Genomic DNA, 27,779 nt, shown 5'->3' on the forward strand with positions numbered 1-27,779 from the left:
TCAGGTAAGTGCGGGGGCATCAAATACACTGCTTAAAAAGGTTTTTTTCCCCTCTAGTCTGGGTCTTCTGAATTGGACAGGATGCCCTGGAACAGAGTCTCCCTGGGATTCAAACTGCACAATGATCTAGAAACTATACCTGAACACAATCCAAACTAATAACAGCAACAAGCTAACAGGAGATTTTAGGTTTAAAAAAAAAAAAAAAAAAAAAAGAACGGTTCTCTGGTTACACAGTGAAGCTAGCTGAAGAAAGGAAGGAAGAAATGAAGTGGCCACTTGCGGAGCCTCTTGAACATCTGGTGCTGTGAAGAGGCTCTCATGAGGTTCCAATGGGAACTGCTTTCTAAAAGATCCCCAAAGCTCATTGGTACTGAGGGAAAAATCTCACAACTGAGAATATTCAGATGTCCCCTTATAGAAGAACAGCAGTTTATAATACATACATTGGTTTGAAAAAATTCAACAATACTACACCTAATATACGCAGCCGGTACATTTAAAAAGTCCAACTGGTCTGAAATATTCTACCAGTTGCAGAGACATCACTAGAACAAGTAGACTCTCTCACGCTAATGGAAAATTTTAAGTGAACCAAAGCTTTTCATATATAAACATAAAACACACAATAAGCGTTTGTGTAGAAAAGGTTTAATGTATGATAAACTTTTCAATCTCAGCTAGAACCATACTCATTCTCATCACTTCACTACAAATCTGCACAGGAGTGGTTCTTGAATGGTTTCATAATGCAGATCAGCTCCCCTCCTATTCATGATAGCATGGACAGTTTCCCTTCCCATATGCAATCATATAACATCCCAGTAGCAGTTACAGAAATTGCTTACATAGTAAAGAAAATATGTAATGTATCCTTAGTTGTGTTTTCATGCAGTTTAGCAGATGGAATAAGGACTGCAAGTACCATGTGAGCAATCTGCAGCTCACCAGCAAGTGCTCCATGGACCACAGTTTGAAACACACTGTCTACAGAACTAGTTCAGCACATCAAGTTTCATTTTTGCTCTTACCATGGATCTTCAGCACCTAGTTTCTCCTTTGTTGTAAACAGTTCAATGCAATCTTTTAATTTCACAAAAGGCTTTTTTGGAGGTTTATATTCCACACTTTCATGTTTTTCAAAATCCTAAAGAGAAGTATTTCTTGAGTTAAGAGAACAAATGAAATAAAACTCATTTTAGTGATATCGTCTTACTATGAACAGTACCTACAAGCTCCTAAATATGGAAAACTGCTCAAAATGTGTTCAAATGTAATTAAGTTCCACATGTTTTACATTTATTTTTCTAAATTAGTAAGCCTCAGATCACCTAAATTGTTAGATATAAGGGGTTTCTTTTATGGTAAAGTAGTTTATTACAAAATGTACTATATCTCTCTACTCTTTGAAATATTTCTAGAAATCTACACTTCACATAAATAGTGCATTAAACCATATATTTGCATGATAAAAGTTTAGTAATTGCTGAAAAAGAAGTGTAAAATAAATGCCTTACCTCTGCTGCATTATCATCAAAGTATCTTTTTTTCATTTCAGGATCCCAATCCAAAGCAAGAAAAGATCTTTCTAAGAAGGAAAAACACATGTTCCCCTCAAAAAATACATTTATTATCTGAAAGTATGTTTAATTTGTAGCGATTACTAATCAAAATAAACTAAAATAACCGTTGGTACAAGTTTAAGAAAATCAAAAATTTGGTTTCATTAAAATGTGTGAAAGTTATGTGTTTCTAAAAATCAACAGCTTGCAATGTCAAGCTGAACAATGTTCGTTGGCTCGAACAAGAGATGATATATATATTTTCCTGAAGACAGACTATAAGCACATAGGTACATACATGTATGCACTGGGAAAAAAACATGAGTAGCCTACCAACAGAAGGCACAGCCGTTCAAGGAAATGGTACCAGAAACACAAAAAACATTGTGATCAAATTTAACCAAACCCATCCCCCAATGACTTACCATCAAGCCTGAGTTGCCTATCATCAAATCTAATATGTCTGGTATCATCTTTGATATAGTTGATGTCAGTACTGCCTAAATTGTTGAACTGGAATGTAAACAATCGTTTTTTGTGTCCCATGAGTAGTTGACCTTTGCAAGTTTCCTCAGTACACAATCCATTTTCAGAATCATTGTCTCCTCCAACTGAGTCTTCTGATTGGCTGTTTTCATTTTCCGAAGGAAGTTCCTGATCCTGGCTGGATTCATCATCTTGTTCATCTGTCTCCATTTCACCTAACAAAATAGGGTGTAATTCAACAAATCTGACAGTGCATTCTATTTAGGCAGCATTTTAAGGTGCTGCATTTTTCCTCCTACTATAAAGTTTTGCACTGTTGTTGAAATTAGGAAAACCAGCAAAATCTAGACTGAAGGGTAAGATGTTTGTTATACTCTACAGGACTTGGGGCTTTTTGATTTTCTGGTAAGTACCTCACATGGTCTCCTTCCACATATACCATAGTTGAAGACAGTTTCTTACAAATTGGAAAGGACCCATCCTCACTCTATACACAACTTTACGTATGTACCACCACCATTTTCAATTTCATTTTAATGTTTCCCCCTTCAGCCAGTGTTCTCACACACTCCTCTTTTCACTTTCCTCATGCTTTCAGCACACACTGGAATGTTCAACTAAACTCTCTCTAGATTTATGACAAAAATATTTTCCTCTTTTGAACCCAGATGTCTGTGAACATGCTAAGAGTCCAACCAGCAAAAGGAAACGTGATACCACATTTTAAAGAGTTTAACTCCTAGCTAACAGGTCACCGCCACTCAAATTCTGCTAAGTTCCTTGCAATTACTGTCTCTTGAACAAATTGCCTTAAAAGTTAAAAGAAGAAAAATAACAGTCCTGCTGAGTTCAGTAAATTTGAAGCTTAAAGTAGCTACACCACTCAAAAGCAAGTTTAAATATCAAGGCTTTTAAGCCTCCAAAATGACAATTTTAAAACAAATTTGGGGGCCAGCCTGGTGGTCTAGTAGCAATATATTATCCTGACAGCCAGGGAGTCAAATCTGGCTAAGTGAGAACTGGAAGTGCTACAATGAACACTCCTCACATCCATTTTTAATACTGCCTTTAGCTTAAGCTTGCCTGCAGTGATACAGACTTAATGTGGTGGCTTTGAGGGTGGTGGTTAGAATCAAGAGGAAAAAGGGAGAATTACGTAATTGGGGCAGAAAGGCATTAAAGTATGAATCTTACACTGAACTCAAAATATTAAACAAGTGTAACTATTCAAGCCTTACTTGGGGATCCTTCTTCATGTATTCCATTCGGGCCATTACCATTGATACCATGGTCCTTACAGCAGTGTAGGGATCCTTCAGTGTCTTCACTTTCAGTACATGTTTTCACATATCGGCTAAAATAAGCAATTGAAAATAATAATGAACATTTGTATACCACTGGGTTTTGTTTAAGATGAATATTTGCTTGTAAAGTAATAAGAGCACTGAAAATACAGTAGGTAGTGTAAATGCTCTTACAACGTACTGTATTCCTGCCATGATTCACAGTTACATTAAATGAATAAAGTGAACTCATATCAATTGCTGCAACAAACTGTTTCTGAAGCACATTTCTTCTTGCTTTTTCTATAGAGTTTTTTTAACTGTGTGCGATCTCCTTTGCTCTATATTAGTTTCTGTTTTTTTAGTATCCCAACCACACTGTCTATATAACTGGTCAGATATAGAAAAATTTTGTACACCTTGTACTATGAGGACATGTCTACAAGAGAAAGTTATATCAGCATAAGGTAAGGTGTGAATTTAAACTGATATAATTATATCTGAAGAAGAGTTTTGTGTGAGCTCAAAAGCTTGTCTCTCTCACCAACAGAAGTTGGTTCAATAAAAGATACTATCTCATCCAGCTACCGGAATAACTCCCTGTGTGGATGTTCCTTTTCCAGAATGAGAGTCTCCACGGGGAGAGCTATCCCAGTATAACTAATCTGGAACAACAGGTGAAACTTTCCCATGTAGACAAGCCCTAACTGCCATGATTAAACAACGCCCCCTCCACACACAAACAAACCCCAAACCAAAAAACCTCTTCCCTCCCAAATATAACCACCCTCCTTCAAACATGACACTATTTTTGGATGACATAAATGCCATTAAAAAAACCAAACTAAAACCAAGTCTAGTTTGGCTCTCAAGAGGTTAAAAACCTGAGTAAAAAATAGTCTTATTTTACAGAAAACAAATGTAACTGCCCATGAAAGTCTAATCAGAGTTCCCTAACAATGCATATAAAAAGCAATCATCCACAGAACCTGATTATTACTGTTACTTACATTTAAAAAAATTTTCAAGTAATATTCTTACCACATTCTCAACAGCAGAAGGTTATACAGTTTATCTTCAGTATTGTTTCTAGGCACTGTTATAAGAAAAGGCTGACCAAACAGCGAAGAACCACTATGGTGGCTGTAACTGGTATGTCTATACTTTTCCCTTAAACAAACAGGAATTATGACTTGCTCTGTATCCTCTGTTCTGTTGATAGCGATTTCAAATCTTAAAAAATAGAAAAGCAGGCAAGACAAAGGTCATTTAGAAGAATCTGACAGAAAACCAAGACTTCTGTTTATTGCATGTTTCTTCTATGCAATTAATTTATTTAGCTGTAACTAAATCCAACTCCACACAAATTTATACTTAATATTAGGGCTGTCAAGTGATTAAAAAAATTAATCAAACAATAGAATATCATTTAAATATTTTTGGATGTTTTCTACATTTTCAAATATACTGATTTCAGTTACAACACAGAATACAAAGTGTACAGTGCTCACTTTATATTTATTTTTATTACAAACATTTGCACTGTAAAAAACAAAAGAAATAATACTTTTCAATTCACCCAGTACAAATACTGTAGTGGAATCTCTATCATGAAAGTTGAACTTACAAATGTAGATAAATTATGTACAGAAAAAATAACTGCATTCAAAAATAAAACAAAGGAAAACGTTAGAGCCTATGAGTCCGCTCAATCCTACTTCTTGTTCAACCAATCGCTAAGAGAAACAAGTTTGTTTACATTTGCAGGAGATGATGCTGCCTGCTTCTTGTTTACAATGTCTCCTGAAAGTGAGAATAGGCATTCAGGTGGCAATTTTGTAGCCAGCATTGCAAGGTATTTAGCAGATATGCTCAACATTCATATGCCCCTTCATGCTTCGGCTACCATTCCAGAACACGTGTCCATGCTGATGATGGATTTTGCTCGATAACAATCCAAAGCAGTGTGGACCGACGCATGTTAATTTTCATCATACAAGTCAGATGCCACCAGCAGAAGGCTGATTTCTGTTTTGGTGGTTCAGGTTCTGTAGTTTCCACATCGGACTGTTGCTCTTAACTCTTCCGAAAGCATGGTCCACACCTTGTCCCTCTCAGATTTTGGAAGGCACTTAAGATTCTTAAACCTTGGGTCGAATGCTGTAGCTATCTTTAGAAATCTCATATTGGTACCTTCTTTGCGTTTTGTCACATCTACGGCGAAGGTGTTCTTAAAACGAACAACACGTACTGGGTCATCATCCGAGACTGTTACAACATGAAATATATGGCAGAATGCAGATAAAAGAGTAGGAGACATACAGTTCTTCCCCAAGTTCAGTCACAAATTTAATTAACACTTTTTTTTAACGAGCATCATCAGCATGGAAGCATGTCCTCTGGAATGGTGGCCGAAGCATGAAGGGGCATATGAATGCTTAGCATACCTGGTACGTAATACCTTACAAAGCGGACTACAAAATCACCACGCGAACGCCTGTTCTCACTTTCAGTTGACATTGTAAATAAGAAGCGGGCAGCATTATCTCCTGTAAATGTAAACAAACTTGTTTGGCTTAGCGATTGGCTGAATAAGTAGAACTGAGTGACTTGTAGGCTCTAAAGTTTTACATTGTTTTGTTTTGGAGTGCAGTTCTGTAACAAAAAAATATCTATATTTGTAAATTGCACTTTCAAAATAAAGAAATTGCACTACAATCGCTACAGAAATACTATTTCTTTTCTTTATCATTTGTACAGTGCAAATATTTTTAATCAAAAATAATATAAGGTGAGTACTGTACACTTCATATTGTGTTGTAACTGAAATCAATATATTTGAAAATGTAGAAAAACATCCAAAATATTTAATAAATTTCAATTGGTATTTATGGTTTAACAGTGCGATTAAAACTGGGATTAATCGCAATACATTTTTTTAATCACGATTAATTTTTTTGAGTTAATCACATGAGTTAGCTGGTATTAAATCGACAGCCCTACTCAATATGGAAGTATTTCCTGACAATAAAAAGAGACTATTTGAACTTACACATAGATGTCATCACGTTCCATAATACTACTCAAATTTTCATCCATAGCAAATATTCTGTGGAACCTATGATTGTATATATCAGTAACTATCATCTAAAAGGAAATAAAAAATTAAGTCACTCTTAAATTGGTTTAAAAACACTGAAAATATTTAACATTGGGCTATGTATAAATGATTACCTCAGCAACGTCTTACCTTATCTGCAGCAACACCAGACAAAGTTGACAGTGCTGTGCAAAGGTCCAGTATATTTCCAATTTTCGGAACTACTACTTTGTACTAAAAAACAAAATGTGATAATTTTTCACTCTTAAAGGACTGAAGCCGCTTGAGAAAAGTTGTCATACGTCCACAGTTTGTGTACAGTCTTAGTGTGCGTCTTTACATTCTTATTTAGATTCTCATTATATACGGAATTTATAACCTACCATGTAACAGATTTACTCATTACGTTTATTTGTTACTGCAAATACATTTTGGACATCCACAGTTTTATTAGTCTAAAAGTGAGCATACTAGTAGTACATATAATACTCTACAATGTGCTATTTCATGTGAGGCCACTTCTTTCCCATACAAAAAACCAACAGTGAAATGTATTTAGACACAGGGTAATAATTTTCAAAAACACCTATACCCCATTTTCAAAAGCGACTTAGGCCTGGTCTATACTACAAAGGGTGTGTCTACACTACGGAATAAGGTCGAATTTATAGAAGTCGGTTTTTTAGAAATCGGTTTTATATATTCGAGTGTGTGTGTCCCCACAGAAAATGCTCTAAGTGCATTAAGTGCATTAACTCGGCAGAGTGCTTCCACAGTACCGAGGCTAGAGTCGACTTCCGGAGCGTTGCACTGTGGATAGCTATCCCACAGTTCCCGCAGTCTCTGCTGCCCATTGGAATTCTGGGTTGAGATCCCAATGCCTGATGGGGCTAAAACATTGTCGCGGGTGGTTCTGGGTACATATCGTCAGGCCCCCGTTCCCTCCCTCCCTCCGTGAAAGCAAGGGCAGACAATCGTTTCGCGCCTTTTTTCCTGAGTTACCTGTGCAGACGCCATACCACGGCAAGCATGGAGCCCGCTCAGGTAACCGTCACCCTATGTCTCCTGGGTGCTGGCAGACGCGGTATGGCTTTGCTACACAATAGCAGCAACCCCTTCCTTGTGGCAGCAGACGGTACAGTACGACTGGTAGCCGTCATCGTCATGTCCGAGGTGCTCCTGGCCACATCGGCTGGGAGCGCCTGGGCAGACATGGGCGCAGGGACTAAATTTGGAGTGACTTGACCAGGTCATTCTCTTTAGTCCTGCAGTCAGTCCTATTGAACCGTCTTATGGTGAGCAGGCAGGCGATACGGATTGCTACAGTCGTACTGTACCATCTTCTGCCGAGCTGCCATGAGATGTGGATGGCATGCAGTCCTTCTGCATCGTCTGCTGCCAGCCAAAGATGTAAAAGATAGATGGAGTGGATCAAAACAAGAAATAGACCAGATTTGTTTTGTGCTCATTTGCCTCCTCCCCTGTCTAGGGGACTCATTCCTCTAGGTCACACTGCAGTCACTCACAGAGAAGGTGCAGCGAGGTAAATCTAGCCATGTATCAATCAGAGGCCAGGCTAACCTCCTTGTTCCAATAAGAACAATAACTTAGGTGCACCATTTCTTATTGGAACCCTCCGTGAAGTCCTGCCTGAAATACTTCTTGATTTAAAGCCACCCCCTTTGCTGATTTTAGCTCCCTGAAGCCAACCCTGTAAGCCGTGTCGTCAGTCGCCCCTCCCTCCGTCAGAGCAACGGCAGACAATCGTTCCGCGCCTTTTTTCTGTGCGGACGCCATACCAAGGCAAGCATGGTGGCCGCTCAGCTCACTTTGGCAATTAGGAGCACATTAAACACCACACGCATTATCCAGCAGCATATGCAGCACCAGAACCTGGCAAAGCGATACCGAGCGAGGAGGCGATGTCAGCGCGGTCACGTGAGTGATCAGGACATGGACACAGATTTCTCTGAAAGCATGGGCCCTGCCAATGCATGCATCATGGTGCTAATGGGGCAGGTTCATGCTGTGGAACACCGATTCTGGGCTCGGGAAACAAGCACAGACTGGTGGGACCACATAGTGTTGCGGGTCTGGGATGATTCCCAGTGGCTGCGAAACTTTCGCATGCGTAAGGGCACTTTCATGGAACTTTGTGACTTGCTTTCCCCTGCTCTGAGGCGCATGAATACCAAGATGAGAGCAGCCCTCACAGTTGAGAAGCGAGTGGCGATAGCCCTGTGGAAGCTTGCAAAACCAGACAGCTACCGGTCAGCTGGGAATCAATTTGGAGTGGGCAAATCTACTGTGGGGGCTGCTGTGATGCAAGTAGCCCACGCAATCAAAGATCTGTTGATATCAAGGGTAGTGACCCTGGGAAATGTGCAGGTCATAGTGGATGGCTTTGCTGCAGTAGGATTCCCTAACTGTGGTAGGGCCATAGACGGAACCCATATCCCTATCTTGGCACCGGAGCACCAAGCCGCCGAGTACATAAACCGCAAGGGGTACTTTTCGATAGTGCTGCAAGCTCTGGTGGATCACAAGGGACGTTTCACCAACATCAACGTGGGATGGCCGGGAAAGGTACATGATGCTCGCATCTTCAGGAACTCTGGTCTGTTTCAAAAGCTGCAGGAACGGACTTTATTCCCAGACCAGAAAATAACTGTTGGGGATGTTGAAATGCCTATATGTATCCTTGGGGACCCAGCCTACCCCTTAATGCCATGGCTCATGAAGCCGTACACAGGCAGCCTGGACAGTAGTCAGGAGCTGTTCAACTACAGGCTGAGCAAGTGCAGAATGGTGGTAGAATGTGCATTTGGACGTTTAAAGGCACGCTGGCGCAGTTTACTGACTCGCTTAGACCTCAGCAAAACCAATATTCCCACTGTTATTACTGCTTGCTGTGTGCTCCACAATATCTGTGAGAGTAAAGGGGAGACGTTTATGGCGGGGTGGGAGGTTGAGGCAAATCACCTGGCTGCTGGTTATGCGCAGCCAGACACCAGGGCGGTTAGAAGAGCACAGGAGGGCACGGTACGCATCAGAGAAGCTTTAAAAACCAGTTTCATGACTGGCCAGGCTACGGTGTGAAAGTTCTGTTTGTTTCTCCTTGATGAAACCCCCCGCCCCTTGGTTCACTCTACTTCCTGTAAGCTAACCACCCGCCCCTCCTCCCTTCAATCACCGCTTGCAGAGGCAATAAAGTCTTTGTTGCTTCACATTCATGCATTCTTTATTCATTCATCACACAAATAGGGGGATGACTACCAAGGTAGCCCAGGAGGGGTGGTGGAGGAGGGAAGGAAAATGCCACACAGCACTTTAAAAGTTTACAACTTTAAAATTTATTGAATGACAGCCTTCTTTTTTTTGGGCAATCCTCTGTGGTGGAGTGGCTGGTTGGCCGGAGGCCCCCCCACTGCGTTCTTGGGCGTCTGGGTGTGGAGGCTATGGAACTTGGGGAGGAGGGCCGTTGGTTACACAGGGGCTGTAGTTGCAGTCTGTGCTCCAGCTGCCTTTGCTGCAGCTCAACCATGCACTGGAGCATACTGGTTTGGTCCTCCAGCAGCCTCAGCATTGAATCCTGCCTCGTCTCATCACGCTGCCGCCACATTTGAGCTTCAGCCCTCTCTTCAGCCCGCCACCTCTCCTCCCGGTCATTTTGTGCTTTTCTGCACTCTGACATTATTTGCCTCCACGCATTCGTCTGTGCTCTGTCAGTGTGGGAGGACAGCATGAGCTCGGAGAACATTTCATCGCGAGTGTGTTTTTTTTTCTTTCTAAGCTTCACTAGCCTCTGGGAAGGAGAAGATCCTGTGATCATTGAAACACATGCAGCTGGTGGAGAAAAAAAAAAGGGACAGCGGTATTTAAAAAGACACATTTTATAAAACAGTGGCTACACTCTTTCAGGGTAAACCTTGCTGTTAACATTACATACATAGCACATGTGCTTTCGTTACAAGGTCGCATTTTGCCTCCCCCCACCGCGTGGCTACCCCCTCAATCTTCCCCCCTCTCTGTGGCTAACAGCGGGGAACATTTCTGTTTAGCCACAGGCAAACAGCCCAGCAGGAATGGGCTCCTCTGAGTGTCCCCTGAAGAAATGCACTCTATTTCAGCCAGGTGACCATGAATTATATCTCACTCTCCTGAGGATAACACAGAGAGATAAAGAACGGATGTTGTTTGAATGCCAGCAAACATACACTGCAATGCTTTGTTGTACAATGATTCCCGAGTACGTGTTACTGGCCTGGAGTGGTAAAGTGTCCTACCATGAAGGACGCAATAAGGCTGCCCTCCCCAGAAACCTTTTGCAAAGGCTTTAGGAGTACATCTAGGAGAACCGCGAATGCCAGGGCAAAGTAATCCTTTCACATGCTTGCTTTTAAACCATGTATAGTATTTTAAAAAGGTACACTCACCAGAGGTCCCTTCTCTGCCTGCTAGGTCCAGGAGGCAGCCCTGGGTGGGTTCGGGGGGTACTGGCTCCAGGTCCAGGGTGAGAAACAGTTCCTGGCTGTCGGGAAAACCGGTTTCTCCGCTTGCTTGCTGTGAGCTATCTACAACCTCATCATCATCTTCTTCGTCCCCAAAACCTGCTTCCGTATTGCCTCCATCTCCATTGAAGGAGTCAAACAACATGGCTTGGGTAGTGGTGGCTGAACCCCCTAAAATGGCATGCAGCTCATCATAGAAGCGGCATCTTTGGGGCTCTGACCCGGAGCGGCTGTTCGCCTCTCTGGTTTTCTGGTACGCTTGCCTCAGCTCCTTCAGTTTCACGCGGCACTGCTTCGGGTCCCTGTTATGGCCTCTGTCCTTCATGCCCTGGGAGATTTTGACAAAGGTTTTGGCATTTTGAAAACTGGAACGGAGTTCTGATAGCACGGATTCCTCTCCCCAAACAGCGATCAGATCCCGTACCTCCCGTTCGGTCCATGCTGGAGCTCTTTTGCGATTCTGGGACTCCATCATGGTCACCTGTGCTGATGAGCTCTGCATGGTCACCTGCAGCTTGCCACGCTGGCCAAACAGGAAATGAGATTCAAAAGTTCGTGGTTCTTTTCCTGTCTACCTGGCCAGTGCATCTGAGTTGACAGTGCTGTCCAGAGCAGTCACAATGGAGCACTCTGGGATAGCTCCCGGAGGCCAATACCGTCGAATTGTGTCCACAGTACCCCAAATTCGAGCCGGCAAGGCCGATTTAAGCGCTAATCCACTTGTCAGGGGTGGAGAAAGGAAATCGATTTTAAGAGCCCTTTAAGTCGAAATAAAGGGCTTCATCGTGTGGACGGGTGCAGGTTTACATCGATTTAATGCTGCTAAATTCGACCTAAAGTCCTAGTGTAGACCAGGGCAAAGTTAGGTCAAAGTAATCCGCTTTGCCTTGACCTATTTATGCATAAGTCTACACTCAAATTTGTCTCTGGAAAACATAAGCAACCCGTTATGGTGACACAGTTAAACCACCTCCCCAAATGACTTTGAGCCATAGTCAAAAGAACGACCATATTGGCTCAGACCCAAGTTCCATCTAGCCCTGTAGCCTGTCTTCCAATGCCAGGTGCCCCAGAGGGAATGAACAGAACAGGTAATCATCAAGTGATCCATCCCTTGTTGCCTATTCCCATCTTCTGGCAAACAGAGGGTAGGGACTTCATTAACGTTTAGTCGACCTACTAAGGTCAATGCAGTGTAAGTGCAGACACTGCATGACCTATGTCAACTCTAACAGTTCTCCAGCAGCTGTTCCAACAATGCTGTTCTCTGCAACACTGACTGTTCTAGTCACAATTGTGAATTCCACTGCCCCGGAGTCTCCTGTGTATTTCTGAAATGCCTTTTCCTGATTGCCCACCATGGCAAGCACACCTAGCAGCTCTCCCTTGTGTGCAGCTGTCTAACCGACCACATCAGCTCCATGTACTAGACATGCTCCTGCCTAGAGAGACAGGAGATATTGGATCTCCTGTGCCCGTGGGTAGAAGAAGCTGTGCAGGCACAACTACAGACCAATCATACGAACGTGGACATCTACGAGCAGATTGCACAGGGGATGCAGGAGAAGGGGTACAAAAGGGATCAGTAACAGTGCTGCATGAAAGCAAAGGAACTGTGACAGGCATACAAGGCCAAGGAGGCTAGCAATCAATCTGGTGATGAGCCACAGACCTGATGCTTTTATAAAATGCTGCATGAGATGCCCACCAGCACCCACAGACACTGTGGACACCTAGGGGAAGCCTGGACAGAGACCCCTGCTCTGGGCATGAGGAGGGGAACCCAGTGTGAGGGTGAGGGTATCCAGCTATGCCACAAGCCAGGACCTGTCAAGACTCCACCACAGCCTAGACAGTCCCAACAGTTATGCATGGATGAGCCCGATGAAGGGGAAGGAATCTTGTGTAAGTGCGTGCATGCGTTTTTCCTTACAGTGTTTAAATGTAAAGAGGTGCCCAGCCCAACTCTTAAGTTAATAGGACACAGGTATCGATTTTTCATTGTTTTACTTGTACGAGAAACGGTAGCAGTGCAATGAACAGAAATAGCGTTATCTGCTTTTCATATCCTGGTAGGATAAGGTTGAGGGGACATGCAGAGCAATGTTGTTTATGCACACAGGGATGTCCCTTGTATCCTCCTGAGAGGGCCAGATGAAACTTTCATGGAGATATGCAGCAATCCTCCCCCTGGATTTTTTTTTTTTTTTTTTTTAAATTCCATTAAGTACAAAGGAAAAAGAAGTCAAGTCAATCCAAGCATGGTCACACGGTGTTAACAACTATTATAACAACACTGAAGTTAGAAGTTCTAGATACAACTCAAGGTTTCAGAAAAAACTGGTAGGAACAACAAGCAGCTGAAATTTTTCTTTAACTATGGTAAGAACTCCGAAGATGATTATTTTTAATTCTTGGCAATCTTTCTCACTGTAGGCTTGCCAGTGCTTTTTCAAAGACTAAAAATGCAACTTTTTAACTTGCCAAATGGATTGCTGTTTTGTGTGATGACAGACATTATTTTGCAGCACTTTCACCCTGGGGAAGTGATTGAACTTTGGGCTCCTGCATGGAGATGCAGAACACCGATCAGATGACCAAAACAAAGATTTAATATTAAGCTCTTCAGGATTGTGTCCAGAAACATGTCTGTCTGTGCATGCATAGTTTCTCCCAAGAAGATTTCAGACGGACATTTCTTAGCACTTATGTGCATCAAAGAGACACAAGAGTAACTAGAAATAGACAATTATCTCATGAGTTAATTTCCAAATGAAAAAAAATTTCATATCCAACCATGAGGGCTCAACCTGTCTCTTCAACTTCTCCTGAAAGTCACACTATTACCTTAAACGCAATGCACCTAAACTAACTCCTGCTTTTTTCCTCCCTCTCTGCTACACTATTCTCCATTTACTACTAATGTTACTATCTTCTCTGGTTTCAGAGTAGCAGCCGTGTTAGTCTGTATTCACAAAAAGAAAAGGAGTACTTGTGGCACCTTGGAGACTAACAAATTTATTTGAGCATAAGCTTTCGTGAGATGCAGCCGATGAAGTGAGCTATAGCTCATGAAAGCTTATGCTCAAATAAATTTGTTAGTCTCTAAGGTGCCACAAGTACTCCTTTTCTTTTTACTATCGTAGCTATTACTCAGTTGTGTAACTGCTATCTTCGACTCCTCTTTCCCTTGACCCATCCAACCAGATTATGTCCAAACCTTGACTTTTCCCCCTCCACAAGCCAACCTCCTTTCTGCTCCTGCAGCCGAAACTCTCATCGGGTTCTTGACTCCCACCTCACTTACTGTACCTGCCTCCTTTCTGGCCTCCTTAACATGCACATTGCCCCCTTCAGTCCAAAAAATATTGCTGCTAAAGTAACTCGGTTCTGGCATTGTCACTCTTCTCTCCCATCTTCCACTGTTCCCCCGCCTCTACTACACCAGGTTCAAGTATTCAAGGGCTTTCACAACTCAGCCCCTTCCTATTTAACCACCCTTACATATCTCCTACAATCTCTTCCACCAACTACAGCCTGTGAATCTCAATGTCTGCTTCTCCCACAATAGTCTATGGGCTCTGTTCCAAGTCACTCCTTTCGCATCTAATTCCCTCTTGAACTGGCCCACAAGACCACCCTTTCCACATTCAAATATTTTCTGAAGATCCTTTGATGACTACAGAATATTTGCTGACTAATAATGGAAAGTTGAGGGCAACTGGGCATAGTTTACATATTTAATAAAAAATAAAAATCTGTATCAAGAACTCACTTTACTAGTGCATTGTACTCCACCGAACTTTTGATGTTTGTCGTCATTTTAGACTTGGGGCAGGGACTGTGCATTTCTTTATGTTTGCACAGCAAGTAGATTATTTTGACAATATTTGAAACAAACTAATAATAAATAATAATAATAAAGAACACAGCCTGGATTTAAAAGGTTAGGGGAAATTAATATAGTAGTAAAATAAATGATCAATATCTTCCTTGAAATTCAGTAGAGTTATAGTAAAATGTGTCTTTTACAAAGTTTCCTCATTAATAAATAACAGAGATGAAAGTCAAAAAACCGTACCATCCTGACAAATTTAATTTGTCAGATTTACTGCCTGTTCTGTCAAGTGTTAAAAACATGAAAAGAAAAAAAGATTTTAACACCACAGACGTTTTACGTAAACAAAATATTTCTTACCTGCATAGGTTTAGTAAGTGGATCCATTCTAACTAAATAAACTTCCAAAGTGCGTTCTTTTTTCATGGGTAATGGAAGTGTCAAGTAACAAAAGGGATCAAAGGTTACAGAAATCTTTGCACATTCAGGGCAAACAAGGGTGGATTTAAAAAGACCATGAAATATATCTACAATGATGGAATCATTTCTTTTTAAATGGTTCTCCCAGGCTTCCTCAGCAACCACCTACAATTAAAATAGAACTTGGGTTATAGCAAAAAAACCACACTAATGAAATGCATGTTATGTATTACTGATACAAGTCGTTAATATGAGACTATCCATTACATGGATTAAATGTACAAAAAAAAAAGTCTGACCCCAAGGACTGCACACGGGCTGACTACAGCAATGACACCTCACTTGTTAAGGGGATTGTGAGAGTTAAACACTTGTTAGGATAGAGACTCAGAAATCCGCTCCAATGGATGTTTGATCTATTTGGCTGAGTAACTGGACAAAAAGGAAGTTGAAGACAAAAATCCCCATCTGAAGTAGCCCAGGGTTAGTGTGTATAATGATGCTCTACAGACAAGCAACTTAGGGCTGTGGAGTTTCCCCAATTAGGAGTATAGATGAGAGAGGCAGGAAACAGGAACTGACAAGTATGCTGAAAGAAAGAGACTGCAAGACCAGGGGGCCAAAATGCACCTGCTTTTCTTGGTGTGTTGGATGGAGTCTCTGCAAGTGGAATTATCTCTGTATAGCCTTGATGCTCTTTTTGCTATCTCTTTTCAAAGTAATCAGGAATTGTGTACATGTAAATAAATGAGACTAGAAAATATCTTGAGTCTTTGTATCCATTAAATTCTCTTCCACTAAATTCTCTGCCACTAAGCAGCCCCCCAAAATGTTAATGCTTGACAAAGGGACAACAATATCTTACAACATACTGTAGCATTAAGTAATGAACTAAAACACAAAGAAAACCAATACTAAGAACATTACCTTGTCTGGCCTTCCATCTGCATCCTTTAATTGAATATAAGGCTTTTTCCTAATCCGATTCAAATCTTCATGTAAACCATCTAAAAGAAAAGCTAGAAGTTCTTGACAGTCTTGTTGCTGATATCCAGAAAACTGAGGTGCAAATCGTCCCACTTGTGTCTAAAGAGCATATATGAAAATTTTCAGTTTGGGAAATTTAATGTTTGATTTTGTGTAAACTAATAAATAGCCAGGGGCTACCAGCACGTAACAATGCTTAGAAATCAATGATTGCATCTGGTACCTTGTGTTTTCAAGAATGGCTGCCACTCAGGGGCCATAGCAAGGAATATTACATAGCTGAACATGCTTGCATGGAGCTATGGGAGGAGCTCTTGGAGAGGAAGGATGTTTTTGTGGTTAAAAAACACTGCACTGGTACGCAGGAGGTCTGGGTTCTATTCCCAACTATACTACAGATTACTCCTTTGACTAGTCACTTAACACCTCTCTGTAACTCAGTGTCCCCATTTGTAAAGGGGAGCATTGTAAGGATAAATTCTTAAATGTTTGTGAGACATTCAGATACTATATGGAAAGTGCCATAGTGGTAAACACTACAATGAAAAAAAATAGGCGTACAGGCTGCTATGTTAGTACAAGAGAAGCAGGCTAAAGCTCGTCAAACCAGTTGAATGACGAAGAAGGGTCAAGGAGGATATTTTTTTCAGAAATGATTTGGGGCTGGCATACAATGGCAGATCAATCACTGCTAACGAGGGAGCCTGGAGCCAGAGTGCCACCCCAAGAGTAGGGAAGTGGTGGTATGGCTGGCAAAGGGGCATGTCCATGATGGAAGGCGGAAGTAGAAATGATGCAAGGATTCAGCACCTCCTCTCCTCAGCCTCTACAGGCAGGGCACTAATGGAGCTCTGGCCACAGTTTAATGCTGCCCTCGCTGGGTAAACATTATTTGCTTTCTGGGTGGTGAAACAGCCCCACGGTGCAATGCCCTCCTACTGCTGAGGACAGCTATCACCAGTGGGGGGTTAATCTAGTGCAGTAAACATGAAAAGAAAAAAAAAAACCTCTCGCAATCCCCCACAAATGTAAACGATAGAATAGAAAAAAAAGACTATAACTGACAGACATATGCAAGAGACAAAACACTGTAAGAAGAGACTTATAAGGTAAAAATATTAATGAAAGGAAAATAACATGGAAGCAAAAAAATATATGGTAGAGAAGTAAGTGACCAGAAGACAATGAGGATTAACAACAACTAAAAACATTAGTATGCTTATTAACAATAACCAAAAGCTAACAAAGATCTGGGATATAAAAATACAGTATCAAATTAAAGAAAGAGGAAATTATAGCACAGTAAAATGAATCAGTGGTGTCCTATTTAAAATACTATGAACAGTCCACATTACTTTTTAAAGGGAAGCATAATACAGGAAATATTTCGTAAATGGTCTTATGTTTCTAAATTATTCAAATAAGCATAAAGAAAAAAAAGTCTTATTCTTGTAAAAGAGCCCAGAAAAATTACATAAACTTCTGACTAGACTATAGAAAAAACATCTTGAGAGCATGTTAAAGTCAAGATGAAACAGCCCGAAAATCAGTCAAGGGAAAGATGTAGCACTACAGAAATGACGCTAGAACTAACATTTTGAATTAAAATATATAATGAATACAAAGCACAGCAAAAAGAGTAACTAGATTTTTTGGGGGGGATTTTTCTTAAGAAAGTAAATAGTTGACTGAAAAATTGTTATGATGTGTACAGAGTTGTTGTAGCTGCATTGGTCCCAGGATATTAGAGAAACAAGGGAGGTCAGATAATATTGGACTTTTTAAAGAGAGGCATCTGGGAGAGGGAGAATTTTCAAAAGCTTGTCTCACCAACAGAAGTTGGTCCAATAAAAGATATTACCTCACCCACCTTGTTGCTCTAAATTGTTAAGAGGCAGTCAACTGAATGGACCGCTAGCACACTGTTTCAAAACTCAATTTTTAAAATTATTTGTACGGCTGTCAATAGAATACCATTTATTTAAATATTTTTGGATGTTTTCTACATTTTCAAATATATTGATTTCAATTACAACACAGAATACAAAGTGTACAGTGCTTACTTTATATTTATTTTTGTAAAAAAATAAAAGAAATAAAAGAAACAGTATTTTTCAATTCTAATACAGAGGTGGGCAAACTACGGCCTGCAGGCCAGATCTGGCCCGTCAGGGCTTTGGATCCAGCCCACGCAATTGCCACCCCTGTGGTGCTGCGAGGTTAAGGCAGGCGCCACTCCCAGAAGCGGCTGGCACCACGTCCCTGTGGCCTCTGGGGGAGGAGGAGGGGGCAGAGGGCTCCATACGCTGCCCTTGCCTGCAGGCACCGCCCCACGCACCTCCCACTGGCTGGGAACGGGGAACCACAAGCCTGCCTTAGCCCTGCTGCACGCCACTGCCACCCCAGAGCCGCTCAAGTTAAGCAGTGCCAGCCCGGAGCCTGCATCCCAACCCCCTGCCCTGAGCCCCTGCCGCACCCCTCCTGCACATCAACCTCCTGCCCTGAGCCCCCAACCCCCTGCCCTGAGCCCCCTCCCACACTCTGCACCCCAACCCCCTGCCCTGAGCCCCCTCGTACAACCTGCACCCTTCTTGTGCCCCTATCCCTTGCCTTGAGCCCCTTCCTGCACACCACACCCCCTCCCACATCCCCTCCCGCACCCCAACCTCCTGCCCTAGCCCTACATTCATGGCCCTGCATGCAATTTCTCTACCTAGCTGTGGCCCTCAGGCCAAAAAGTTTGTCCACCCCTGACTTAATACAAGTACTGTCGTGCAATCTCTTTATCGTGAAAATTGAACTTACAAATGTAGAATTATCTACAAAAAAAACATGCATTCAAAAACAAAATGTAAAATTTTAGAGCCTGCAAGTCCATTCAGTCCTATTTCTTGTTCAGTCAATTGCTCAGACAAACAAGTTTGTTTACATGTGCAAGAAATAATGCTTGCCACTACTTGTTTATGATGTCACCTTAAAGTGAGAACAGGCATTCGCATGGCACTGTTCTAGCCTGCGTCACAGGATATTTATGTGCCAGATCAGCTAAAGATTCATATGTCCCTTCATTCTTCAACCACCATTCCAGAGGACATGCATCCATGCTGATGATGGGTTCTGCTCAATAACTAGTCAAAGCAGTGTGGCCTGATGCAGCTTCATTTTTATTATCTGAGTCAGATGCCACCAGCAGAAGGTTGATTTTCTTTTTTGGTGGTTTGAACTCTGTAGTTTCTGCATCGGAACTTAAAAGAATGTTGCTCTTTTAAGACTTCTGAAAGCCTGCTCACACCCTGTCCCTCTCAGATTTTGGAAGGCACTTCAGATTCTTAGACCTTGGGTCGAGACCTGTAGCTATCTTTAGAAATCTCACATTGGTACCTTCTTTGTATATGGTCAAATTTGCAGTGAAAGTGTTCTTAAAATGAACATGTGCTGGGTCATCATCTGAGACTGCTATAACATAAAATATATGGCAGAATGCGGGTAAAACAAAGCAGGGGACATATAATTATCCCACAAGGATTTCAGTCACAAATTTATTTAACACATTTTTTTTTAAATGAGCATCATCAGCATGGAAGCATGTCCTCTGGAGTTTTGTTTTTGAGTGTAGTTATGTAACAAAAAAAAAATCTACATTTATAAGTTGCACTTTCACGACAAAAAGACTGCACTACAATACTTGTATGAGGTGAACTGAAAAATACTATTTTTTATCGTTTTTACAGTGCAAAGATTTGTAATAAAAATAATATACACTGATTTCAATTACAACACTGAATACAATACATATGAAAATGTAGAATAAACATCTAAAATATTTAATAAATTTCAACTGGTATTCTATAGTTTAACAGTGCAATTAAAACTGTGATTAATCGCAATTAATTTTTTTAATCATGATTAATTTTTTTGAGTTAACAGTGTGAGTTAACTGTGATTGATAGCCTTAATTATTTGTTATATGTTTTATACATTTCATATACTTCAGCTGCGAAAACAAATTCACTGTATACATTCAAACTCAAATTATAATTTAAGTAATACCAACCTTAAATGCTCTTGGTGTGACGTAGCTGTATTTTCCTGACCATATTTGCTTGATGAGCTCTGCATAAGCTTTTGCTATTTCACCTCGCATTCCTAAAGGATTGTCAAAATTTAGCTCGTCCTGATATTTGTCATTTAGGAAGTATTCTGTTAGTGGAGGTGTGTTGCTCAGACACTGTGAATGGAAATATTAAATACTTAAAATAAAAAGGGTGATTTTAATTAGCTTTGCAAAAAATGCTCAATCTTTGTTACAGTAGCCATTTTTCTGTAAGTCAAATAAAATAAATATTTGCCTGTTAATAACTGAACTATAATACCTGCAGGAAAGAAATTACAACATTCTGTAGAATCAGTAATTACGATAAGTATTGCAGCCATATGCAGTGTATTTGGGGATCACGTATTACATTTATGAATGTTGTATGTATCACTGTGGGTCAGGGATTGTAGGCAAATCCAAGGTGGGAGGGGTAGCACAGCTCCCCCAGGAAGTAATAGTGGGGAGAGATTACTCAAGTGCCTGAGTTTGTAAGCAGCTCCAGAGAAGTACTTCCCTCTAGAGTGGTTTTCATATATTGGGGTTAGGGCAGTCCCAGAGGAAAGGCAAAGGTACAAAGGAAGAACTTGGCATAGAACAGTTGAGTTTAAAAAGACTCAGAGCATTCTTTCCAACTGACATGAATTTTTGCCCAAGGGGGGAGCCAAGCCCTTGCCAGAAGGGTTGGAAGCTTTTTAACTTGCCAAGGCCTTGGGCAATTTCTGGTATGTTTAGTGAGAGGGTAAGTCCTTTTATGTTTATTTCTTTATTTTCTATATGCTTTATGTCCTGAATAGATGTACTCTGCTGAAAACGAGCTGTGTGCCATACACTGTTCACAGCCCTTGGAGAGAGAGCAGAGTTTAGGTGCTGTCTACAGTCAAACTGGCTTGCTGGGGACATCAAAGTGCACTGCAGGGGACTGTGGCCTAAAATCCTTTCTGGAGAAAGAAGGGACAGAGATTCCTGTCCAGGGAGATGTAGGCTAAAGTCCTGAAATCCGAACTGGCATTCCCAGAGCAGACCATGGAGAAGGTCAAAGGTGCAGTTACTCCAAAATTGATAGTAATACTACTACTAAGAAGTAAAATATCTAAAATTTCTACCCAACAAATGTAATGGTTTTATACCAAGCCTAGTTGCTACAGTGGCAGTTGTCATTACTGGCACTACCATGAGGGATGGCTTTTGAAAAGTTTCACCGACAGAATGCAGTATACACTTCAAATGCCCCAAGAACAAGCCATAATAGAGATTAAATATTGTGTTTCAAGGTTGAGAGTCTACCTTCCACCAACCGTGGGAAAAGACATTGTTTACAAGTATTTACTACAGCTTCTTTAAGAACTTGGAAGACTAATAAACTGGCTTCTCCTGGTCGAAGCATCAAGGTTACATGAGTGATAAGAAAATATGGTTATTTACGTAGATGAACATGTCAAAATATCAAATACTAGTAACAGCAATGGACTGATACTCTATCTTTTCCTGACAGAGCCAATCAAATTCAAACCTAAAGACAATTTCTCATCTAACAACATTCAGTGAAAAGTGCAGTGACCTTCCACAGTAATTCTCAGTGGCTGGTTAGATCAGCTTCCTTTAATGATTTAACTTTAAAATGCTAGCATTGTATTTATAACCTGTTTGGGTTCTGTGCTTCCTTTAATGGTTACTTGTTGCCCACCAAGGCACTGGCCACTAAGCAGAGACATCTCTGGGCTGATTTACAAAACCTATTCTGCTTCAGTGGGATTTGTATCAGGTCTTAATGCCATCCTGGAAACCTTATAAACTACAGAATAGAGATAATACAGAAAGCCATCCATAATAATGCCTTCTGATGCTGTTTATTATGCAGACAGCTAAAACAGTTCTCCAAAGGCCTTAGCTTGTCTGATGAAACCTTTTATTTGTTCTCTGAACAAGTCTGCATTCTTGGGTTAGCATTTAAAGGGAATCCTTTCATGAGAACTACTGAAAAACCATTTATAACATCTTGGAAAATTCAGCATGACTTTTCCCTTCAACTCAGACTTTGTTATCATCCAGTTTTTACACCATTTTCTCATGCAGCTTTACTTAAAACAAAAACTATCAGTTTGCCTTCTCTGCTCCCTCAAAGATGTCCCCCATATCACATACTCCCATTTACTATGCCACACAAACACACATGGACTGGACCGAGTTCCTCCACTACACAGTACAAGGGTCTCCTGCATTCTCCTCCAAGCAAGAGGGAGTTCTAGGAACAGGCAGCTCTTTTTCCTTCCCATCCTCTTCCTAGTAAGGATAAAGGGAGTGACTGAGTACAGCTGGGTCCTCTTCCTCTTACTTGTTTACAACCTCCTTCGGAAGCTAACTGAAGATGATGGGGAGGATTGAAAGGGGAGAAGCACAGCATCAGTTTCACCACTCAGACGGGGAGAGAAAGAATATTTTTTTATCACCATCAAACTTCTCTCCCCTTTTTAGGCAAATTATTCTTGTCTATGGTGAGTAGACAAGAGCACAAGCCTATAGAAAAACCCCATGCATGTGATCTCACATTCACATGTGCATGTCACATTCGTCCCCCTCCCCCACAACATTTTTTTGCATGGGCTGTAAGTCCTGCAGAGAAATACTCTCAATAGGCAAAAATACAGTTTCCATTAGAATTGATTTTTAAAAGATTCATACAAATATACTAGTTAACAGTGTTGCTTTAAATTGAATTTGGTCTGTAAGTAATAATTATAATTAAGATTACCAAAAAGTATTCAAATGTAACATAACATTTAGTAATATGAGTAGGTGATCAGAAAAAAAATGCGATGGCCTTATTTTTTGAAAGTTTTAATCTGACCATGTGACCTTACCCTGACCTACTGTAGCTCCCAACGTAGCAACATCAATAAAAATGAAAACCAAAACATATACCCTTGGTTACTGTAAAACCTTAAACCTATATAATACACATGGGTTTCTGTCTCTCTCAGAATACCTATTCAGACTGGTCTGAGTAGAGCCATAGATTTGCTGCAGATTATTTTTCTCTTTTCTTTACAACCATTTCACAACAAGACACAAACTGTGGGATTGGAACACATGGCATTTATCTGATAAAACGTATGTCTACACTGCGATTAAAAACCTGTGGCTGACCTGTGCCAGCAGACTCAGGTTTCTGGGGCTTGGGCTAAAGAGCTGTTTAATTGCAACATAGATGATTGGGCTTGTGCTGGCTCCCTGGTAGGTGTGAGGGTCCCAGAATTCGGGCTGCAGCTTGAGCATCTACACGGTAGTTAAATAGCCCCTTAGACTGAGTCAGCTGGCACAGGCCAGCTGTGGGTGTCTAACTGCAGTGTAGACATACCCAAAGTAAGTACTTCTGAAATACAGAGCTGTCACCTCTTCTATAATCTCAGATGTCACCACTTAGAAGACAGCTATGAAAGTTGGGGGAAACTATTTCACTTTGTCTACATGTTGAGAGAGACTAAACAATTTTTATGAAAATGTTCAGTTCTTGAAGAGATTATAGACAGGAGTTAAATCAGCAGGACTTCAGACGGCAAATTCAGATGTGTCCTGCAGATAATTAGGAGGAAGTCTACCATCCAGTTGTTGTCCCATTTGACCTGATGAGAAGATTATGCACTAGGGAACATTTCTGCTTGGGGCCTGGAGAATATTTGTGAGGGCCCGGTAGCAAGGTTGAAGCAAGGGGGCGTGGTTGTCTCTGCCTATAGCCCTGCTTTCCTTCTTAAACAGGCCCTGGCACAGCCAAGACCTGGACTGGCCGTTGAGTTCTGAAGTGCTTCCTTGAAGGTGCTGGGGCACAGAGGTCCAGGGACTTGAGGGTGGCTCTAGAATCTTTCAGACCATGGAGCTTCGCATCCATCTGCTCTGAGAAGAGGGAAACTCCCTCGAACCGAAGGTCCAAAAGGGACTGTTGAACCTCAAAGATAGGCCTGAGGACTGGCACCAGGAGCATCTTTACATGACTACTGCTGATGCCATAATTCTGGCAGAAGCATCCACGGTGTCAAGGGCAGCTTGCAGGGAAGCCCTGGCTATAGCCTTCCCTTCCTCCACCAAAGCAGAGAATCTCTGTTTGGACTCCTGGGGCAGCGAGTTTTTCAATTTTGAAATGGATCCCAGATGTTAGAGTCATACCTCCCGAGCAATGCCTACTCGCTGGAGATGCGGAGGGGCAAACCACAAGTAGAATAAACTTTTCTACCAAAAAGGTCTAGTTTCTTTGAATCCTTCGCCTTGGGGGGTCACACCTTGCAGCCCCTGCCTGTCTCTTTTGTTGGCCGCAAAGACCACAAAGAGACCCAGGAGGGGGATGGGAATATAAGTACTCATACCACATGGTGGGAACAAAGTACTTCTTCTCTGCCCTTTGAAGTGGGAGGCATCTGCCATAAGGTTTTGATTGAACCGATACTGGCCTCATTGAGGGGTAGGGCCACCCTCAACAGGGCCACTGCGGCCAAGGTGTTGACCAGGCTGTGGGAGGAGTCTTTCAGTACCTCCACTTCCAGCCCTAGGTTTGAGGCCACTCTCTTCAATAGATCCTGGTGAGCTTTGAAGTCTTCTTGAGGTATCGAGCCACCCATACCTGACACTGCCTTCTCTCGGGAGGAGATGGTCTGCACTAGCAGGGGGCCCTCCTCCTCTTCTTCTGCACTGACCAGATCATGTAGTTCCAGGTCTTGAGTATCGGTACCGGGCTCAGTACTGGTTTCCAGGCTGGATGCTGGTCAGTGTGACAGAGGAGCTCTTCCCTCGGAAATCTCCGAGCAGAGGAGTGGCTTCCGTTAACAAAAGGCCAATTCAAGACTCTCAACCTGGGACATCTTAATATCTTTAAAGTCATTAGCAAAGTCAGTTACAGCAAAAGAATCACTGAAAAAAAGCACTGATTAAGAAAATAGTAATGAAAATTAGAACACAGCTTTTTTTGGTTAGGAACTCTGAGAGACACTAAAATATTTACAGAAATAAGATGGGTACAGAAGTAGTTAGTTTAGGTTACAAGACATACACTGTGTAGTGCTCCAAAAGCAAGTATCTTGCTTTCCTCACAGATTACATTTTCAGGATTTGATGTCATGACAAGTAAGTGGAAATGTTACAAACTTGGGCTTTAGAAGAGGGAGTAAAGACTACAAGATGCCTGAAAGGAACAGACTGATTCCTTCAAAAGCAGACACTGATTGGAACCAAATGTCCTCCCAGTTGTTGGTAAAGGAACCTGACCCACAACAGTTTTAGAGAAGGTGAGGCAACATGCATTTGTCCAAAATGCTGAAGTATTATCTAGAATTTATTCTAGATTTCTAATCAGAAACTGGAAAGAGTTCAGTTAGGTTTTTAAGGAAAAAAATAGTATGTTCAGGAGTATTTTCAAGTAGGTCTTGTTTCACCTCATCTGATTCTGGCACACAGGTCAGACTCCAAGGTTTAATACGAGTTAGTCCAAGACTAGGTGTTTTAAGCTAACAATACTACTGAATACATATTGCTGCTCTCGAAAGGAAAAACAGGTCATAACAGTGCAAATAACATGATGCTCACTAAAATTCTGTAGCTCTTGATGTCAGCACACCCAAAGCTTATAGCAGCATCACAGGACAAAAAAACCAACCAACCAACCAAAAAAAACCAAACACAAAAGCAAAACCTTTCTGAAGTAAGGTTTACCTGTCTACATGGAGCTTTGGCAAATAAATAATCACACAGAATTTTATTTACCAATCCTGTGTTTCTTTAGAGGACTCAGTCCCAAGGATACAAGTGATCTGCCACCGCTGATGCTCCCAAAATACCAAGTGACATAGAAGAATCAAAGATTGCTGTTTATCCTATGTTAATATCTCCACGCCTCCAGAGGAAAAAAAAACTTCTGTGGAGAGCTACACAATCTTTTGTTTTTTTAAACAACTAGAAGAATGAAAGATTCTTCAGTCATTAATTGCTCAAAGCCAAGAAATGGTTAATACAGGACTATGGCTAATGCATATTTTTGCTCCTGAATAACAGAACTGGTAGACTACCTGGACACTGGAGCCACAAATATTGAAGATATTTCCTACAGTCAGCGGTAGCAGATAGCTAATGGTAGAAAAGGCTCAGCCCTTCCAAATGCGAGCCCACCTGCCCACCAGATCAGCAGGCATAGCTCTGCATCCTGTGGTGCCAGAGCCAGCTTAGCACTGAGCTGCCTGACTGCCGAGCAGGAGGACAAACAGGGAGAGTCCCCAGAGCACTGCAGCGGGATGAGGTGAATCTGTGGGGCCCCATAGTGATGTCGCAGGCAGAGTCCATCTTGAGCACAATCAGCATGCAGCAAGCCAGCCCCCGCCCCGGTGCAGTTGCAGCGCCTCCTTTCCTGTGAGGGGAGCGGGGGTTAGTGCCAGCGAGGGAGAGAGGGAAGAAGTGAGACGGAGGTGGAAGATGGAGCCAGACACAGCCAACTGTGGCCACGGGCACTGCCACACAGCTCCCTGCGCTCCCAGCCCCCCCCCCCCCCATGGATCTCCACAATCCCCTTACCACAGAACCCCAAATAACTCCCTCTCCCACAGACTCCTATCCAACCCCCAAATAACCCATCTTCCCAGCCCCTGCTTAAACCCATCGAACTCCAATAACTCATCTCCAAACACACCCAACCTCTTTGCACCCTCCAAATAAACCCACAGCCACCACCCCTTATATAAACCCAAACCCCACAGAACCTCCTCCTGCCACAGCCCCCCACTGATCTCACCTCTCCACCATCCCAACTCCCATCTCCCCAAATGTGCCCATAAAACATCACCTGCCAACCCCTGCCACCGCTCACCATCCCAAGTCCCATTCCCCAACAAACCCACCTCTTAAAACCTCCCCTATAGTCCCCACCATCCCTTAAACCACTTCCCTTGCCCAACCTCCCTCTTCTCCCGATGCCCACCCATACTTACTCCCGCAGTGCCCTTCTGCTGCCCTCCCAACACAGAAATCCATATTATCCTTATAAATCACCCCAAATGCCTCCAAGTCCTGGCTGCACCCACCCCTCTCCCTTCTTCAATGGCTCCAGTTCCCTATGGCTCATCTGGAACCCCCCGCCCTCCAATCCCTTGAGCCCTGGTATCAGCATCTTTTCTTCACTTTGGAGTGTTATGTGGGGCTGCTGACCTTCCCCCCCCATCCCTTACCCTGTTGGGGAGGTGAGATGGCTAGTCCCCCATCATTCGGAGCCTGCCACAGCAAGTCTGAAAGCGGCAAGAGCCAATGAACCAGAGCGTGGAGCTGGGTCCAACAGCAGCTACTACTGCTGGATGAGTGTGTGGTTGGCTCATTTTCCTTCTACCCTTCCACCATGGGCTCTTCCCTCCACACCAGGCTGGGACAGAAACTGCAACACCTCCTCACCCCAGAGAGCAGGATCTGACAGTTTTACTCAGCCTCCTGAAAGAATGTTTTCACCAGCGGTCCATGATTACACCACTTGACTA

The 27,779-nt window shown here is 42.1% G+C and overlaps 1 protein-coding gene and 1 long non-coding RNA gene across 12 annotated transcripts in view; one reads left to right on the forward strand and one right to left on the reverse strand.

The window, feature by feature from the left end:
• The window catches only part of LOC144274714 (uncharacterized), a 37,886-nt gene extending 36,193 nt beyond the window's left edge, over nt 1-1,693 (forward strand). Inside the window, exon 3 of the long non-coding RNA XR_013347935.1 lies at nt 1,559-1,693. This is a non-coding gene — a long non-coding RNA (uncharacterized LOC144274714). The remainder of the gene's footprint in view (nt 1-1,558) is intronic.
• The window catches only part of USP15 (ubiquitin specific peptidase 15), a 140,458-nt gene that overhangs the window by 10,469 nt on the left and 102,210 nt on the right, over nt 1-27,779 (reverse strand). For 5 of the 11 annotated variants that reach the window (XM_077833647.1, XM_077833639.1, XM_077833705.1 and 2 more), the window contains 10 exons: nt 20,242-20,415; nt 16,128-16,286; nt 15,141-15,365; nt 6,582-6,665; nt 6,384-6,478; nt 4,373-4,564; nt 3,287-3,402; nt 1,988-2,263; nt 1,518-1,588; nt 1,032-1,147 (listed from right to left, as the gene is read on the reverse strand). In XM_077833647.1, the coding sequence (XP_077689773.1) occupies nt 1,032-1,147; nt 1,518-1,588; nt 1,988-2,263; nt 3,287-3,402; nt 4,373-4,564; nt 6,384-6,478; nt 6,582-6,665; nt 15,141-15,365; nt 16,128-16,286; nt 20,242-20,415 (1,508 nt within the window). Of the gene's footprint in view, nt 1-1,031; nt 1,164-1,517; nt 1,589-1,987; nt 2,264-3,286; nt 3,403-4,372; nt 4,565-6,383; nt 6,479-6,581; nt 6,666-10,521; nt 11,271-11,737; nt 13,133-15,140; nt 15,366-16,127; nt 16,287-20,241; nt 20,416-27,779 lie in introns of those variants that run through there. The other 6 variants (XM_077833665.1, XM_077833674.1, XM_077833657.1 and 3 more) reach the window with 6 other exon arrangements.

Source organism: Eretmochelys imbricata, chromosome 1 (genome assembly GCF_965152235.1).
Source record: "Eretmochelys imbricata isolate rEreImb1 chromosome 1, rEreImb1.hap1, whole genome shotgun sequence".
In the NCBI taxonomy this organism is placed as follows: domain Eukaryota; kingdom Metazoa; phylum Chordata; order Testudines; family Cheloniidae; genus Eretmochelys; species Eretmochelys imbricata.